At 37.8% G+C, this 16,217-nt stretch overlaps 1 protein-coding gene across 1 annotated transcript; it reads left to right on the forward strand.

The window, feature by feature from the left end:
* Window positions 1-238: 238 nt before the first annotated feature.
* On the forward strand, window positions 239-16,217 carry zgc:158482 (uncharacterized protein LOC100009650 homolog). Its single transcript, XM_041781462.1, has 10 exons — window positions 239-793; window positions 2,706-2,915; window positions 3,019-3,177; window positions 6,675-6,799; window positions 9,844-10,038; window positions 11,580-11,670; window positions 11,897-12,095; window positions 12,970-13,067; window positions 14,564-14,694; window positions 14,801-16,217. Exons 1-10 carry the CDS (start codon window positions 310-312, stop codon window positions 14,975-14,977), a joined length of 1,869 nt encoding a protein of 622 aa, XP_041637396.1. The 5' UTR covers window positions 239-309; the 3' UTR covers window positions 14,978-16,217.

Genomic DNA, 16,217 nt, shown 5'->3' on the forward strand with positions numbered 1-16,217 from the left:
AACTTTGCTGTTTCTAACTGCTTCTCAGCTCTGTCAGCCAGTGTTTAAAGACCACGTCCTCATTTTCTCCTCTACAGCCCCGTTTGCTTTAGCTAGGCCATGCTGTTGAGCAGTATTCCTTTCCATCAGCCCTATTCTAAATAATTCTCTAATTTGACCCCTTCTATGAACTTAAACAGCCTACTTTAGGAGAAAATGCCCCGCCCCCCTGAAAAAAATCCTTGTTTGCTACGTTCCCCATTTTGCAGACGGGGCTGCACTTTTTGTTTTCTTCTTTTTTTTTCTCACAGAACTTTTGAACTCGGAAACATGATGGAGATGTATTTAATTTCAACCATTTTAGCAATCATTGTCATGATCCCATTCGTTCTGAAAACTTTCTACCCCTACGTTTGGATGGATATTCTGTACTTTAGAGATATTGTGCAGATTTTAGTGAGGTTTTTGTCGAGGCGCAGAAGGAGACCTCTCTTCTTTGTTTTGGACCGTTTCTTGGAGCAGACCTCTGCACATCCAGACAAACCTTTCATTGTGTTTGGAGATGAGAGCTTCACTTACGCCTCTACGGATAAAAAGAGCAACAAAATAGCTCACGCGCTGCAGTCTCAGCCCGGGTATCAAGCTGGGGATACCGTCGCGCTTTTTATGGGGAATGAACCCGACTTCCTATTCACCTGGCTGGCTTTAGCTAAACTCGGCTCCCCTGTTGCTCTGCTCAACCACAACATCCGTACCAAGTCTCTGCTGCACTGCTTCAACTGCTGCAAGGCCAAAGTGCTGATAGCAGCCGCAGGTATGCATGAACTGTCCAGACTTTAAGCAAAACTTCAGTCAAAGTGACAGCAGTGGACTAAAGCTTACTCACCTAGGAGCTAATATTCACTCTATCAGGCTCAGTGTAACACCGTGGGTCTGCCCCTGCTGTCTAAATCTGCATTTGAGTTTAATTTCATGCTGGAATGGTGCAGTGATCAGTGCTCATTATGAACTTTTGGCATATAATTGGCCTTTATGGTGTAGATTTAAAAGTGCAACAGTAAAGGGAAATTTGTCTCATAGTGTAATTTATCTGCAGAGAAGCATTTATATTTATTAAGCCAAAATGACTGGTCCATAGTCATGGGTTTAATATCAAGACATGTTTTTAAACAAGCTAGGCAATATAAGGATAGTTTATGTTGATGCTGAAATGATTAAGAAAATAGATTCCAGGCCTGATACTCAGCAAAAAGTTTTCTCACACTAAGAACTAAAAAAAATTATATAATTATTAACTGGGCCAATAAGAATAATCCATGTGAAATTTGAGACAAAATGGGAAAATATCATTTAATGCACAGTAAGTAAATGTGCCCACTAGGAGGCTCTCAATCAAAACAATAATAAAAGATGAGGAGCAGGGACAAGCTGCTCATCTCTGCCCACCTCTGCTTCACATCTCTCATTTTGAATTTAGGACTCTGAGTAACTCTGTTTTTATTTTTCCTGGTTAAATGAATTAAAAAAAAAAATTATACATAGTTTTTCTTGCATATGTGTAGTAATTTTTTATGTACTTCCATGCACTTGTTGACTAACCTTGCAAAGCAGATGGATATGCCCGTTTCCATGTTTCTCACTGGCGAAACAAATCCATCTGGCGTGCCAAGTTACTTGTTGAAGAAGGCGAGCCCAACTCAACAAAATGACAAAACGAAAAAACAAAACGATCTGCACTTGTCGTAAAGTTTTAAAACTTTTTATTTTAAAGAAAATATAAGCAGCAACCAAGAACATAGGTGATGAAAGCCTTGCGCGGATACACGTCCGCTCTTGTTTGCTGCTTGCATTTTCTTTAAAACAAAAAGTGTAAAACTTTATGAGTGCCGATCATTTTTTTTCTTTTGCTTTTTTTTTTTTTTTTTTTTTTTGCTTCTTAGCTTGAAGTAAGTACATGTGTGATTTTTGGTATTTGGCCCATGTGGATTTGACCTTTTCAGTGGCCGCCCCCAAAACTGTGGAACAGCTTACCCCTTCATTTAAGATCAGCCTATAATCCCAAACATGTTAACTAATTGTTAAGATGTCATCTTTTTTTATTTGGCTTTCATTTCAATAGGAGATTGTTTTATCCCAACAGATTTTATAGATTTTACTGTTATTTTTACTGTTTTATAGTGTTCCATTTTAATTTATTTTTCTGTTAATAATAATGATGTATTCTTGTTTCATGGTTTGCCATGATACTTTTAACCAAGTCAGGGTTTAAGTCATGCTTTAGAAACTGCAACGACGGGGTGTTGTCTCTTTTGCGATTCACAACAGCCGAGCTCTTCATCATAGACACAAGTAAAAGCTGAACACACTGCTGATGTTTGTCCAAAACCTACAATCTCCATTTTTCATTAGTTTAATTCTTTTTTCATAAATCAGTGCTAATGGTCACCGTTTACATCCATCAGTGGGTTTTAAAAAATGTAAAACAATAAAAAAGTGTCAAAAAGATCCTGACAATGACTATTCAGTTTTAAACTATTTAAAAAAAATAACTGTCAAATTACCTTAAAAGTGGTGATTTTGGAGATAGGAGGTTTTTGCCCAGCAATATGTGAACTGTACTCGCTTTTTTTGCAAAGCTGCATATTTCACTGCTATTATGCAGCTAATATTTAGGAAAGTGTATTTATTATTAACTGGCTATGATGTGACTGTGTGTCCTTTTTCAGAGCTAAAAGGGGCAGTGGAGGATGTGCTGCCTACTCTGATAGAGCAGGACGTCACCGTCCTCCTGATGACTGACCACTGCGACACACCTGGAATAGAAAACCTCTCTGATAAAGTGGATGAGGCATCAGACGTCCCACTCCCACAATCCCTGAGAGCGCACCTCACGTTCAAAAGCCCTGCAGTCTATATTTACACCTCAGGAACGACAGGTAATGAGTGGCTGCACTCATCTGTCTTCCAGTTTTACGTCATGATTTGTAAGAACATCATCTTGATTCATGTTTGTGCTGCTTCTGTCTTGTTTTGCTTCAGGTCTCCCTAAAGCCGCTGTGGTCAATCAGAATCGCCTCCTGATAGCTTTAGCTGTTTTATCCTCTAACGGCGTATCATCCAGTGACGTCATCTACGTCAACCTGCCTCTGTACCACACCGCTGGTTTTATCGTAGGCTTTATTGGAGCCATCGAGACAGGTGAGATTACTGAACAAAAACTGTCATAACCTCATTTAGCCTGCTGAGTCTGTTTGCATTATTTGCTTGGTTAAAAAGCATCAGATTAGCCTGTTAAAGCAATTCTATTCACTGCTAAAGCCACTGTTGTCCTTTGCAGCGAACAGGCAGCTTGGGCTGTATGCCAAGAGAAAAAAGGAGCAACATTAATTTAATCTAGAGGTTTTCATCTCATTTTTTTAGTCATAGATTAAGCATTTTGTGGACAATCAAGTGATGCAGGCGGGGTCCCAGGAGGTAAGATATGCTGTCAAAAGGATGCTGTCCAGAGTCAAAGACTACAGTGGCACTTTTTCCCGTTACAGCAGTGCTACATCTAAGTAGACATATATTCAGATGTGAGTTGAAAAGAAGGCCAGGCCAGGCAAAACTGAGAATCAAACAGCTTCATGACATGTGTTAGGATTGCATAGGTCCCCCACCAGTCATGGGATATAAATATCATCACTCCCTCCCACTAGCTTGTGGTCATTATAACCTCCTGAGCTCACCCTGACTTCATGTGGAAATTTTACTCTAAGGCTGGCAGAACAATTGTGGGTGAAACTGGGCTTGAAAAGAATCTGAGGCCATTTCTGTTCACACATGCAGCTCAGCATGAACATTTTGGAAAACTTTCTTGAATTGAGGTATGTGTGAACACAGCTAAAGCGGGGCCCTCATGACAATACAATCATGCTGATTTTGGGCCAGGTTCCCTCTTTGATCAAAGTCAACATATGCACAATTATATCCCAGGCCAGATGAGCTCTATAATCCCTCCAGTGAGTCCTGGGTGTACCCCAGGGCCTCTTCCCAGTTGGACGCACCCAGAAGACCTCCACAGGGAAGCATCAAGGAGGCACCCTAACCAGAAGCCTGAACCACCTCAACTGGTTCCTTTCCAGATGAAGGGGCAGTGGCTCTACTTCAGAGCTCCTCTCCCTATCTCTAAGGCTTAGACCAAACACCCTCATATCACAGCCTTTAACCTGTTGCTCATAACCATAGATGAGGGTTGGAATGAAGATCGACCGGAACATGGAGAGTTTTGCCTTCCGGCTCAGCTCCCTCTTCACCACAACGGTCCGGCACAACGTCTGCAATACTGCTGATGCTACACCATTCGTCTGTCAATCTCATGGTCCATTCTACCCTCACTCTTGAACAAGATCCTGAGATTCTTGAACTCCTTCATTTGGGCAATCGACTGTTTTATGGCAGAGAACCATGGCCTCAGACTTGGGGGTGCTGACCCTCATCCTGACTGCTTCACATTCAACTGGTGTGAGAAATATATCCTAATTCTGAACACAAACAACTCCAAGGACATGATATTTGACCCCAGGGAAGTAAGATCACATGACCCTTTTTTAATCAGCGATGGTTTGATAGAGCAGGTGTACTCGTATAACTGTTTGGGCATTCAGATGGATAACTCACTGAAATGGAATGTACAAGTTGATTTCTTGTGTGCCAAACTGGCTCAAAGACTGCGTTTTCTCCGCAGACTCAGATTGATTGGTGTGAGTATGAACATGATGAATAATGCTGAAAGTCTGATCAGATATGCAATGGCGGTCTGGTTTGGCTCTCTCACTGTTCAACGTAAATCAAAGATTGAAAAAAACGTTTAAAATTACCATGAAGGTGATTGAAAGAAAAATTGTCCATCCTCCAGTCTGTCTTAGAAAAAAATCGTAGTCAGTCAGGCCCAACAAATTCTTAAGGACCCTTGTCATGTTCTTTATTCAGAATATGAAGTTTTATCTTCTGGGAGACAGTACAGAGCTGGCAGATGTAAAAGCAATCGCTGCAGGCTCTCCTTCCTCCCTACATTTATGTCTCTTCTCAACAATCTGCTCAAACTGAGAGTTTATCAGTTTGTAGCCTTTTAAGGTATCAGCTCCTTTCTCTTAGTTATGAGTGCTGTTAAACTTTTGCACTATCTTATTATTACATTTGTACCTGACTTTACCTTGATCATCTATATCTCATTAGTATCTATATCTCTATATAGTATTTATATCTATTATCGTTTATCCTTCATCTTGTGACACTGTGGACCGTTGTTGTTGTTGTGTGTTGTCTGTTTTGTTTTTTTTTTTGTTTTTGTTTTTGAGATTTTGCTCACACTTTTGTCCATGACAAATTTCCCTCCTTTATCCTTACCTACAAACTGCCCCAGCACATGCTGGAGTTCCCAGCAGAAGAAGCAAACACAACCAAATCATCTGCAAAAAGCAGAGATTAATTTTGAGGAAAATTGGCTTGTGATCTCTCATGTGGAGGTGGTGGTGGGTCCTGATCAGTTGAGGACCACTGTTGAAAAACATACCACAATGCATGTACCAGATAGCTCAAGCAGGCCACATTTAGCTTCTTTACTCTAAAGTCGTGTTTGAATGTGCAAGATATCAAGTGTAGACTGGCTGTTGGTGAACAGAATCTGTAAGTGTGTGTATTGCTGTTTTGGTCCTCCTGTTGCACACCATACATGATCAGAACAATACTTTTGAACCTTTCATCATGTGCAAGGTCTCTCATACTTCCAAAATTGGTTACGATTTTGAAAATCTTATGTTGTGTGCCAGGCTGTAGGTGTAGATATCTTACAAAAGCCAGGTGACCTCAGTGTAGCAATCTTGACCTCTAGATAAAGTGAAGGATTTAGTGTTTTTGATGATTTAAGAAAAATAAGATTAAACTTAAATAAACCACTTAGAAAGTCATGAGATTAATTAGAATAAGACTTAGAGAAAATAGCTAAGATAAGATAGGCCATCTAAGAAATTCAGCAGCTATAATCAGTATTACACTGTTAGATCTTGATCATTTTCTCACTCATGACCTCAATATGAGTCCTGTGCTGGAACACTGCAAACCGAAAAGTGATTCCCTCACTCTTCCTTCTCGCTCTGCTTGTCGTGCCCATGAGAAACCAAATGAAAGAGTCTTTTGTGGTTGTGCAGCAGTAATCTGAACAGAGCCAGGTCAACTGAAACCAGATTACCTCTTGTTTCTAGCTGCTTTCAACCATTTAGGCTAAAGTTCATGCAGCTTTTACATGTTTGAATAAGCAGCCTGAATAACAACTGTTAAATAATTATCCAGCAATGCCCCACATGAATCACAATCTTTCATACTCTACATGTAGGTACATGCAATGCAATTTAATGCTGTTGGCATGAAACTGCAAACAACCCCCACATAAAGTAATAGGACTGAGTGACTAGGAATACTAAACTCAGCTGTATGGTCAGTAATTTAACATGTTTATGTAATTCACTATAAATATATTTATTTTTTTCACACTAAAAGTTGACATTATGTTTCCATGCTGTGTAACCCTTTACTTTTCTCTTTTATTTTTGTTTAAAACTACCTTTATTCTAATTTTTAAATTGTTAAACTAGACAATTATTATCTTTTATTATTTAAACCCACCACCACCACCCCTTTTTCTCTTTTATTTTAAGGGTCTACTATCATCCTGAAGAAGAAGTTTTCAGCCTCTCAGTTTTGGGATGATTGCAGGAAACACAGTGTGACTGTTGTCCAGTACATAGGAGAGGTGATGCGTTACCTCTGCAATACACCAAAGGTAACTCTGTTTTTCCTGTTCTCACTGTATTAATACAGCAGACAGGGATAGCTAGGACTTTTCCACTAATGTGTTTAATGACATTTTCTCAAGAAAATTAGTTGATTATCTGTTAACTAAGAAAACAGGCTAAAGATGGTATGATCGAATAGATATTAGAAGAAAACACAATTGATCTCCATTCAGCTGATCAGAGCCTATTTGAAAGTATATCTGGCAAGTTATCAGGTTAGACTATTTTCTATCAGTGTGCAGAAGTTGCATTGTTTTCTGTTGATGACATTTAAACGTGTCCTCATTAAGTAAAGAGAAGGTTCACCCGGCTCCACATAGCAAGAATTCAAATCTAAGCTAATGTTTTTGTCTAAAAAGTATCTTACTGCACTTAATTTAACCTGAATTCATCTGACAAGTGAAGATATAAATACAGTGCATTCAGAAAGTATTCAGATGCCCTTCACTTTTTCAGTTTTATCATTTTCAGCCTGATGCTCCAATCGTTTTAATTAATTTTTTTCTCTCATTAATGTAATTAATATAGTTTTTGGTTTTCATTAGATGTAAGTCATAATTGTCCAAATTAAAAGAAATAAAAGCTTGAAATATGTCAATGTAATGAACCTATGTAATATTTGAGTTCACTTTTTAAAGACTTATTTTTGGCATTTTTTACTTTATTTGATAGGACAGTGGATAGAGTTGGAAACAGGGAAGGGAGCGGGGAGAGACATGCAGGAAATAGTGCCACGGGCCAGATTCGAACCCGGGTCGCCTGCGTATATGGCGCGCGCCTTAACCACTCGACTACCGGCACACCTGAGTTCACTTTTTGAATTGAATTACTGAATTAAATCAACTTTTTGATGATATTCTTATTTATTGAGCTGCGCCTGTAGAAACATCTCAGCAAAGATCTAGAGAAATGGGAGGAACCTGAGGTTATTTTTAAAGATTGTTGCAAAGGGTTTGAAAATGTGATATTAGATTTTTTTTTTGTTTGTTTTATAAATTTGAAAAAAAATCTAAAATTCTGTTTTCATGTTGTCATTAAATGTTTTTTTTTTTTTTTTTTTCTGTAGTATCAGGCCTTGACATAAGAACACTGAAAAAAGTGGAGGGGGTCTGAATGCTTTCTGAATGCACTGTCTATTTCAAGAAGGGATGCATGATATTGGATTATTGCTGATATCTGATGTGGTTAAATTTCCAAACTTATATATAAAAAACACCAACAATCACATACTAGAATTGACCTGCTTCTCTTATTGTGGCAGTCTTTTATTTGTAAAAAAACAGGCACAAATCCAGGCAAACAACATTTGATGCTATTACACGTGATAGAAGCTGTCTTTTTCAAATACAGGCTTTCCAAAATGAAACAAACTAAAGTCATATCTTTGGGTTTCATGTTATTTCTATATATAATGTGTTAATAAAGTAAAATCAATCTTTATCTAGTTTTTTAGAGCTACTAACAGCACTATAACACCTGATGACAGACTGTGAGCTCTGTAAAGCATGACCCTTTATTTTATGACGCTTATATTTTCTTTAAAAAAAAAAAAATATATATATATATATTTTTAGCTTTATTTGAAGAGGATACGACATAGATAGTGTAGGCAAACCAGGGAGAAAGGATAGGGAATGGCGTGCAGAAAAAAATCCCAGGTTGGATTCATACTTGCACTGCCTGCTTTGAGGACTAGCTTCCAAACCTTACTGATACTGATAGTGAACTTTTTAACCTCAGCCACTTCTAATATCTTGCTTATTATATCATGCATCTTTATTTCAAGTTAAAAAAGCAAAACATAAATCTGTAAAAATACATGCAAAATGCAATTGTCTTTGAATGAGATGTTAGATTTTTATACTTGAAAAAGCTCAATTTTGAGTTTGATAGCCTCAAAATGCCCCAATAAACATATGCTATTGCACAGAAACAAAACCCAATTATTAACCCGATTATAAACAGTGTTTTGCAGATCTATCTCATGACTGCTGGGGGAAAAGTCATATATACGAAGTGTTGGGTTTAATAGTGTTTTTAACTCAAACAGGTTCACGCAGGATCTTGGGCAAGGCGCTATGGGAAAAATTTGTCCTCTCTGCCATCCTCACCCTTTGGAAGAAAGAAAAACCTTTGCTAAATACATCTGCAGAGGCTGAACGCTGTGAACCGGCTGCAGCCAGCTGCCATTGACACACATAGTCAGAGATTTCCTTTCCAAATCTGTACATTCCTACAGAGCTGCACAGCTGGCTTACCAAAATAGAAATCATTAAATCTCAACTATCGGGTTCCTGCTCTCTGCGTCACTCTCTGTAGGGGTTCAAACAGTATGAAACTTCATGGTTATGTTTAAATTTCACTCCTAATATCAGCAAATAAACATTTTTCAAAGTATCAGAATATCTAAATACATTCATACTAGCTTCATAATCTTTATTTGTTGTATTCTGGAGTACTGTAAACACGCTGCCTACATGTATGGCCATTCAGAGTATCATATTACATCACATGAAGTGGAGTCTCATTTTACTGCGTGACCCTGTAGCAGTGAGAGGAGCTGGTTTGTCTGTATCTGGTCATCACTAGGAATAGATGCTGGCATTTATGGAGGAAGACTATATCAAGTAACTGGGTAACCAAATCTTTATGAACAAGTGGATGACTTAAGGGTCACATTTTACTACAAAGAATGGCATTTTTTGTAGGTAGTTGTATGTTTTTTAAAGAAAGGGCATTTTTAGGTCACATGAGTATTTTTGCAGGGGTAACTGAATTATAAACTTTAGTTTAACATTGACACTCTTGGTCAGGAATCAATATGATGAGCCTAATAAAATTACCAATATCTGATCATTCTAAACAAGCATAAACATTCACACATGCTTGTCTTTGGTAGCAGTGCTGTCTCATATAGTTGCGTGTTGATAGTTGTTTAACTCGTTGAAATAACGAGGTCACACATGATTTATTTCTGTACCCCTTACATAATCTCTGACCTGCATGTTTTAATTTCTATATGAAAACACAGAGAGACAATGACCGGGAACATAAAGTCAGACTGGCCATTGGAAACGGCATCAGAGCTGAAATATGGAGGGAGTTTCTCAATCGCTTTGGAAACATTGAAGTCAGAGAGTTTTATGCCTCCACTGAGGGAAATGTGGGGTTTGTCAACTACACTGGGAAAATTGGAGCAATTGGAAGAGTCAACTTTTTGCACAAGGTAAGATTAATGGAGAAATGGATTGTTTACTAAGAGAATGATTCTGTTTGGGTTTGTTTTTTTGTGTATAAAGAGGTGTTTCCCAAGGCTAGTGTGTCAGCATGTCACAGGCTTTTAGCAACTTCTGAGGATCCAAATGTAAAGACAGTCGTCACTGTTTTGAATGAAAAAACAGGATGTGGTTGAAAGCCAATAAGGGACTTTTAGAGCTTAAAACACACTTTAAAAATTCAATAAATGAGGAACAAAGACAAAAACCAAAGCCGATGTTGGTCCGCTTATTTTTACATACCGCCAAAACTCACAACTTATATATCGGTTGTAAATATGAGCAGAAATGTTCATGTCTTCCAACACTGATACTTAACTTTTGAGCTATAATCTGCCTGTACCAAAATCATGCAGATAATACTGTGCATCCCTACTTTTTAAAAATGTATTTATTTTATTTTGGAGCTTCCTAGTTTTTTGCTCCTTTATGAGAGTTCAGTTTGAATCCAGCACCTGCCAGGGCAGTGGTTTTCAACGTGGGAGTCAGGACCCTTTTGGGGGGTTGCAAGACACTGGGAAGGGTCCCCAGATGCCTTCCAAAAACAAAGAATATCTTAAAATCATTTCAAAATTGTATATCTGATCAATTTTTACAAACATGATATGAATAAAATTAGCTGAATGTAAAATAAAAACATGGTCATTTGGTAAGATTTATGCTGAAATTAAAGGAATGTTTAAAAAGATCCTTTAAAGTTAACTATGCTTCAACCACCTTTATGTACAGTGGGGGTCCCCGGTCTTTTATGGGTTGTGGGCTAAAAGTTTGAGAACCCCTGCACTAGGGATGTGCATTTTTACTTATGTTTTATACTGTTACCAATTCAAGCCTTTTTTCAAGTAGGTCCAGATTTTTGTTGGCAAACTGTTGAATAAAAAGGGTATTCAAGGGTATAAAGATGACAACCTAGTAAAATCAGTGGTTGTTTGTTTTTTTTTGTAATATACTCCATATTTTACAAATTTAATGAATTTAAAATAGCAGATAGAGACATGAAATTAAACCTCTTTGGAAGCTTAAACACCTTTGATTTAACTGTAAATCATTTAATTTGCCCTGAAGATCTGTAACATTTTTTTTTAATAATCAAAAAACAACATCTAAAAGATTATTTTCCATCACAGAACCCAACCAATTACTGCTGTAGTTTGCCTGTGATGCCATCGTCTCGCTCAGGTCATCAGACATCGCCTCTGTCACTAGTCAACTTTTTTAACAAGTTCTCATCCATCAACTTTTCTGTGTGGAGGCTAAAACCAAGACTTTTTTATTCCATATGCCTATCACTTCTGTAGTTTAGTGGTTCACACTGCAGTTCATCTGTATGTTGTAAAAATGGCATGATAATCGAAAACACCAAGATGTAGCATTCAGTCTAAATGGGTTAGGTTTAGTCATAAGAATCATATCGCCTTTAAGATGTTATGAAGTTGAAGCTGCATAAAAATGAATTCATAAACATTTACTGAATGTCTTCTTTCTCTTGTAGAAACTGTTTCCTTACACCCTGATCAAGTACGACACAGAGAGAGATGAACCTGTCCGAGATGGTAACGACCTCTGTGTGGAGGCACCCATAGGTGAAGAAACTTATAAAAATTATGATTTAATATTTTAAGCTTTCAGACTGTTTTCTGTACACTTGTAATAAATCCCTGTGTGTAGGAGTGCATCCTTACACTTAACTTTACATGCGAACCTTGTATGATGTGGTCATTTTCCTAACCAATCCAGACCATATTATGGACGATTGTGGATTTACTGACAAAATTACTAAAAGGTGTGCTCTTTGTCTTTGTTTTTAAGGTGAAACAGGACTACTGGTGTGTAAGATCACAGACATTGCTCCTTTTGTGGGCTACGCCCAGAATGAAGAGCAAACTGAGAGAAAAAGACTGCGAAATGTTCTTAAGAAAGGAGATCTTTACTTCAACAGTGGCGACTTGATGAGGATCGATGAAGAAAACTTCATTTACTTTCAGGATCGCGTTGGTGACACCTTCAGGTACAGAACACCTGAGGACTTTTCTTATCCTGAACACGACAGAGTTCTTTTAAATTTCAGCCTCATTAAATAAGAGCATATTAATTACTCAGGGATGCTGAATTTCTTCTGTTAAAACATCAAAAAGAAAGTGTATCCTATAGTAGATACAGTTTGATATGAATGAAGAAGATGTAGACGTCTAATTTTTGTTGTAGTTTCTGTACAGTTAAACTTCCTAATAAACCAGCTACAGGACTGAAAAACATCAGGCTTGATTTATGCTAGCTCATCAAGAACTTTGGTTGTATGCACATTCAAACAGTTAAAGGTCAGTCTTTTAACTGTCTTTATGCTAAATTTTAGGTTTGAGTCCATGATCATACCAATATTTCAGGCTTTATTTTGTAGGTTTTATTGTCATAGAATCAAGGTAGGCGCTGAATTTTAAGGCCATGACCTTTTAAGGTCAGGTGTAGTTTTGATTCAATGAGGAGTGACGCATTTTGGTTTTGATCTATGAATGAATACATTTTCTATTCTCCTTATATAAATGATTAAAATTGGTTGTTTGAAAAAATCCCTGGTGATTTTGCAACACTTTCTCACTACCAAGACCATCAACAGTGGAATATTTTAGTCATACCATTTCACAGCAGTGCATTTTTATCCCATCATTTTAAAATCATAATTTTATAACAACTTTATACATGATCTACTGCATGTGTAATGCATCTACCTGAAACACCAAATTCCCCTGCATGTTATGCTTAAGCAAAGCTTCAGAGTTAGTGTGAAAACTTTTTTTCCTTTCTATTACTTGTCTGTAAAGTGTTTTCTGGCCTAAGGGTAGAAAAATACAAAATTGGTAAAGTCATAATTTGTTTGTACACAGGTGGAAAGGTGAGAATGTAGCTACAACTGAGGTCTCTGACATACTGACGCTGAGTGATTGTCTGAAAGAAGCAAACGTTTATGGAGTCCAAGTTCAAGGTGATGTCCTTCTCTCTGCACATTTTGTCTAACTTTAAAATTCTCTTTTTATTGAAGATTTTTAAAATAAAGATGAAAACAGATAATCAGAAATGCAGAACGGGCCAAAATCTGCCTGCAAATTCCCACAGCCCCCACCCTCAAGCATAATCCCCATGTCAAGTAAACATGCATAAATATAAACACCCATATACATGTATGCACAAAAAACAAAGAAATAATGAATTATGAAATAAAAGACTGAAATCAGGAATGACAATGCATGTATCAGTGTGATCCTGTTGTCTAAAATACCTTCTGGAGTCATTAACTGCTTGGTGGCTAATATATTTACATGAAGGGCAACATACAAAACCATTAGAATTCCTTAAAAGGCATGGTCGAGTGTTTATATTATTGTGAAACACTGTATGGACAAAAGTATTCGTCTGCCTACACCAACAGGGACTGAAATGACCTTGAAGTTCTTCTACACTCATCAACCATGTCTTTATAGTCCTTGCTTTTTTCACTGGGGCACTGTCATGTTGGAATTGAAAAGGGCCTTCCCCAAACTGTTGCACCAAAATTAGAAGTATGGCATTGTCCAAAATATCTTGTTGCTGGAGCATTAAGATTGTCCTTCATTGGAGATAAGGGGCTTCGCCCAAACTCTGAAAAACAGCCTCATACCATCATCCCCCCTCCACTAGACTTCACAGTTGGCACGATGAAGTCAGGCAGAGAGAATTCAACCGGCATTTGCTAAACCCAGACTCGCCCATCTGATTGCCAAACAGAGAAGCGTGATTCACCACTCCACAGAACACATTTCCACTGCTCCACAGTCCAGTGACTTGGTGATGTGAGGATGCATGCACCTGCTCAGCCACGGACACCCATTCCATGAAGCTCCTACTGCACAGTTTTAGTGTTTACATCAGAACTCTTCAGCTATGGAATCAGCAGAACATTGAAGACTTTTAACACACCATGCGCCTAAACAGTAATTGAGCCCACTCTGTCATTATACATCTTCTGGTTCTCCACTTCATGGCAAAGTTACTGTTGTTCCTAAATGCTTCCACTTTCTAATAATATCACTTGCAGTTGACTGGGGAATATCCAGCAGGGATGAAATTTCACAAATGTCGTATTGCAAAGGTGGCATCCATAACAGTACCACATTTGAAGTAACTGAGCCCCTCAGAACAATCCATTTTGTATCACATATGTTTGCAAATGGAGACTGCATAGCTAGGTTTTTGATTTTATACACCTGTGGCAATAGGTCCGATAGAAACACCTGAATTCAATGATTAACTGGTGTGGCCAAATACTTTTGTCCATAGATTGCAAACAGCAGGGTCTAGATTTATTTTTGTTTTTTTGTCATTCCAATTAGATTCCCTCTCAGAATCTGAGAATAATTGATCCCTATAGCACCAATGAGAGAATTGATAAGTCAATAAAGTAAGCGTTTTAAACATTTTGTTTTGTTTTGCTTTGCATCATAGGACATGAAGGGCGGATAGGAATGGCAGCAGTCACTGTGAAGGAGGGAGTCCAGTTTGATGGAAGTAAGATTTATAACCACGTGGTCAGCTACCTGCCCTCATATGCCCGCCCTCGCTTCATAAGAATACAGGTAATTTTATTTTACGTCTTCAGGAACATCAGAATATGATGAGAATAAGAACATGATTTATAAAAACAGTATATTAGAGAGTGTTTTGTGCTTTTCTTCCATCCAGAATGCAGTGGAGCTGACGGGGACTTTCAAACAGATGAAGTTGAAGCTAGTGGAGCAGGGCTTTGATCCAGGACGTATACAGGACCCTCTTTACATCCTCATTGACTCTGAGAAGACTTACATACCTCTGACAGCTCAGGTGTACGACTCCATCATGTCAGGAGACATCAAACTATGAGGAGGATGTTGGTTTCCTCAAACTGTGCAGACTGGCTGCTTTGGCAATTTCAATTTTTAGCTCAGTGACCGAACATATCTCCTTTTTTTTATAAATACTGTTTTTATTCTGATGATAACATGGAGGCAGACATATTTCAATAAAATAAGTAGTTTGGAATCAACAGTTAGGGGTCACTGTAAGTGTAGATAAATGTATATTTTTATGAAAAGTAAGGTTATCTATCATATACTCACTGATTAGTTTATTAAGTATCCCAGTTAATCTGCTTATTACTTACTCATTTAGGCATGTAAACACAGTCAAGATGTTGTGCTTAAGTTCAAACCGAGTATCAGAATGGAGATAAAAGGCAATTTAAGTGGTTGTTGGTGGTCTGACAGGCTTTTATGTTATTTACACCATATTCTGTCACTACCAGTTTGATGAGAATCTGAGACTCATAAGATCAGGCAGAGTTTCTCCAATCTTCTGTTGTCTAATTTTGGTGAGCCTGAGAGAATTGTAGCCTCAGTTTCCTGTTCTTAGCTGACAGTTGTCAGACCTGGTGTGGTCTTCTGCTGCAGGAGCCCGTCGGCTTAAAAGTTCATCATGTTGTGCATTCAGTCACTCTTTTTGCATACCTCTGCTGTAACGAGTGACTATTTCAGTTTATTGACTTTCTGTCAGTTTGAACCCACTGGTCATTCTCTTCTGACCTCTGCCATCAACAAAGATGAGACAACTGCAGATCCAGAGAACTGCAGATATTTCTCTCTTTTTTCACCCTTCTCTGTAAACTCTAGAGATTGCTGTCCTGGTGGATTGGCAGTTTGTGAAATACTCAGACCAGAGCATCAGACACCAACGACATGGCAGTCCCTTAAATCATGTCTCCCCCTCTCTGATCCTCTGTTTGAATTTCATCTTATCATCCTAATCATGTCAGCAGGACTAAATACATTGCCATGTGATTGGCTTATTAGATTTTTTGTGGTAATGAGCTGCTGAATAGGTGTACCTGATAAACTGATCAGTGAAAGCTATATTCATTTACATGACAGCTGCTTGTACTCAATTTAAGAAAATACTTTTTTAAAGAAAAAAAACTATAAAACAATGAATGGTTACTTTCTCTCTTTTGAATACCTGATATACTTTATGGAATTAATTTCCTTTAAAGAAAGACAAGGATGGCGGTTAATGATTTTTTAGATTTTTAGGCATGGATTGTATGTTTTAGTGCAAATATCTATACATT

The sequence above is a fragment of the Cheilinus undulatus genome, linkage group 1 (assembly GCF_018320785.1).
Source record: "Cheilinus undulatus linkage group 1, ASM1832078v1, whole genome shotgun sequence".
NCBI lineage: Eukaryota > Metazoa > Chordata > Actinopteri > Labriformes > Labridae > Cheilinus > Cheilinus undulatus.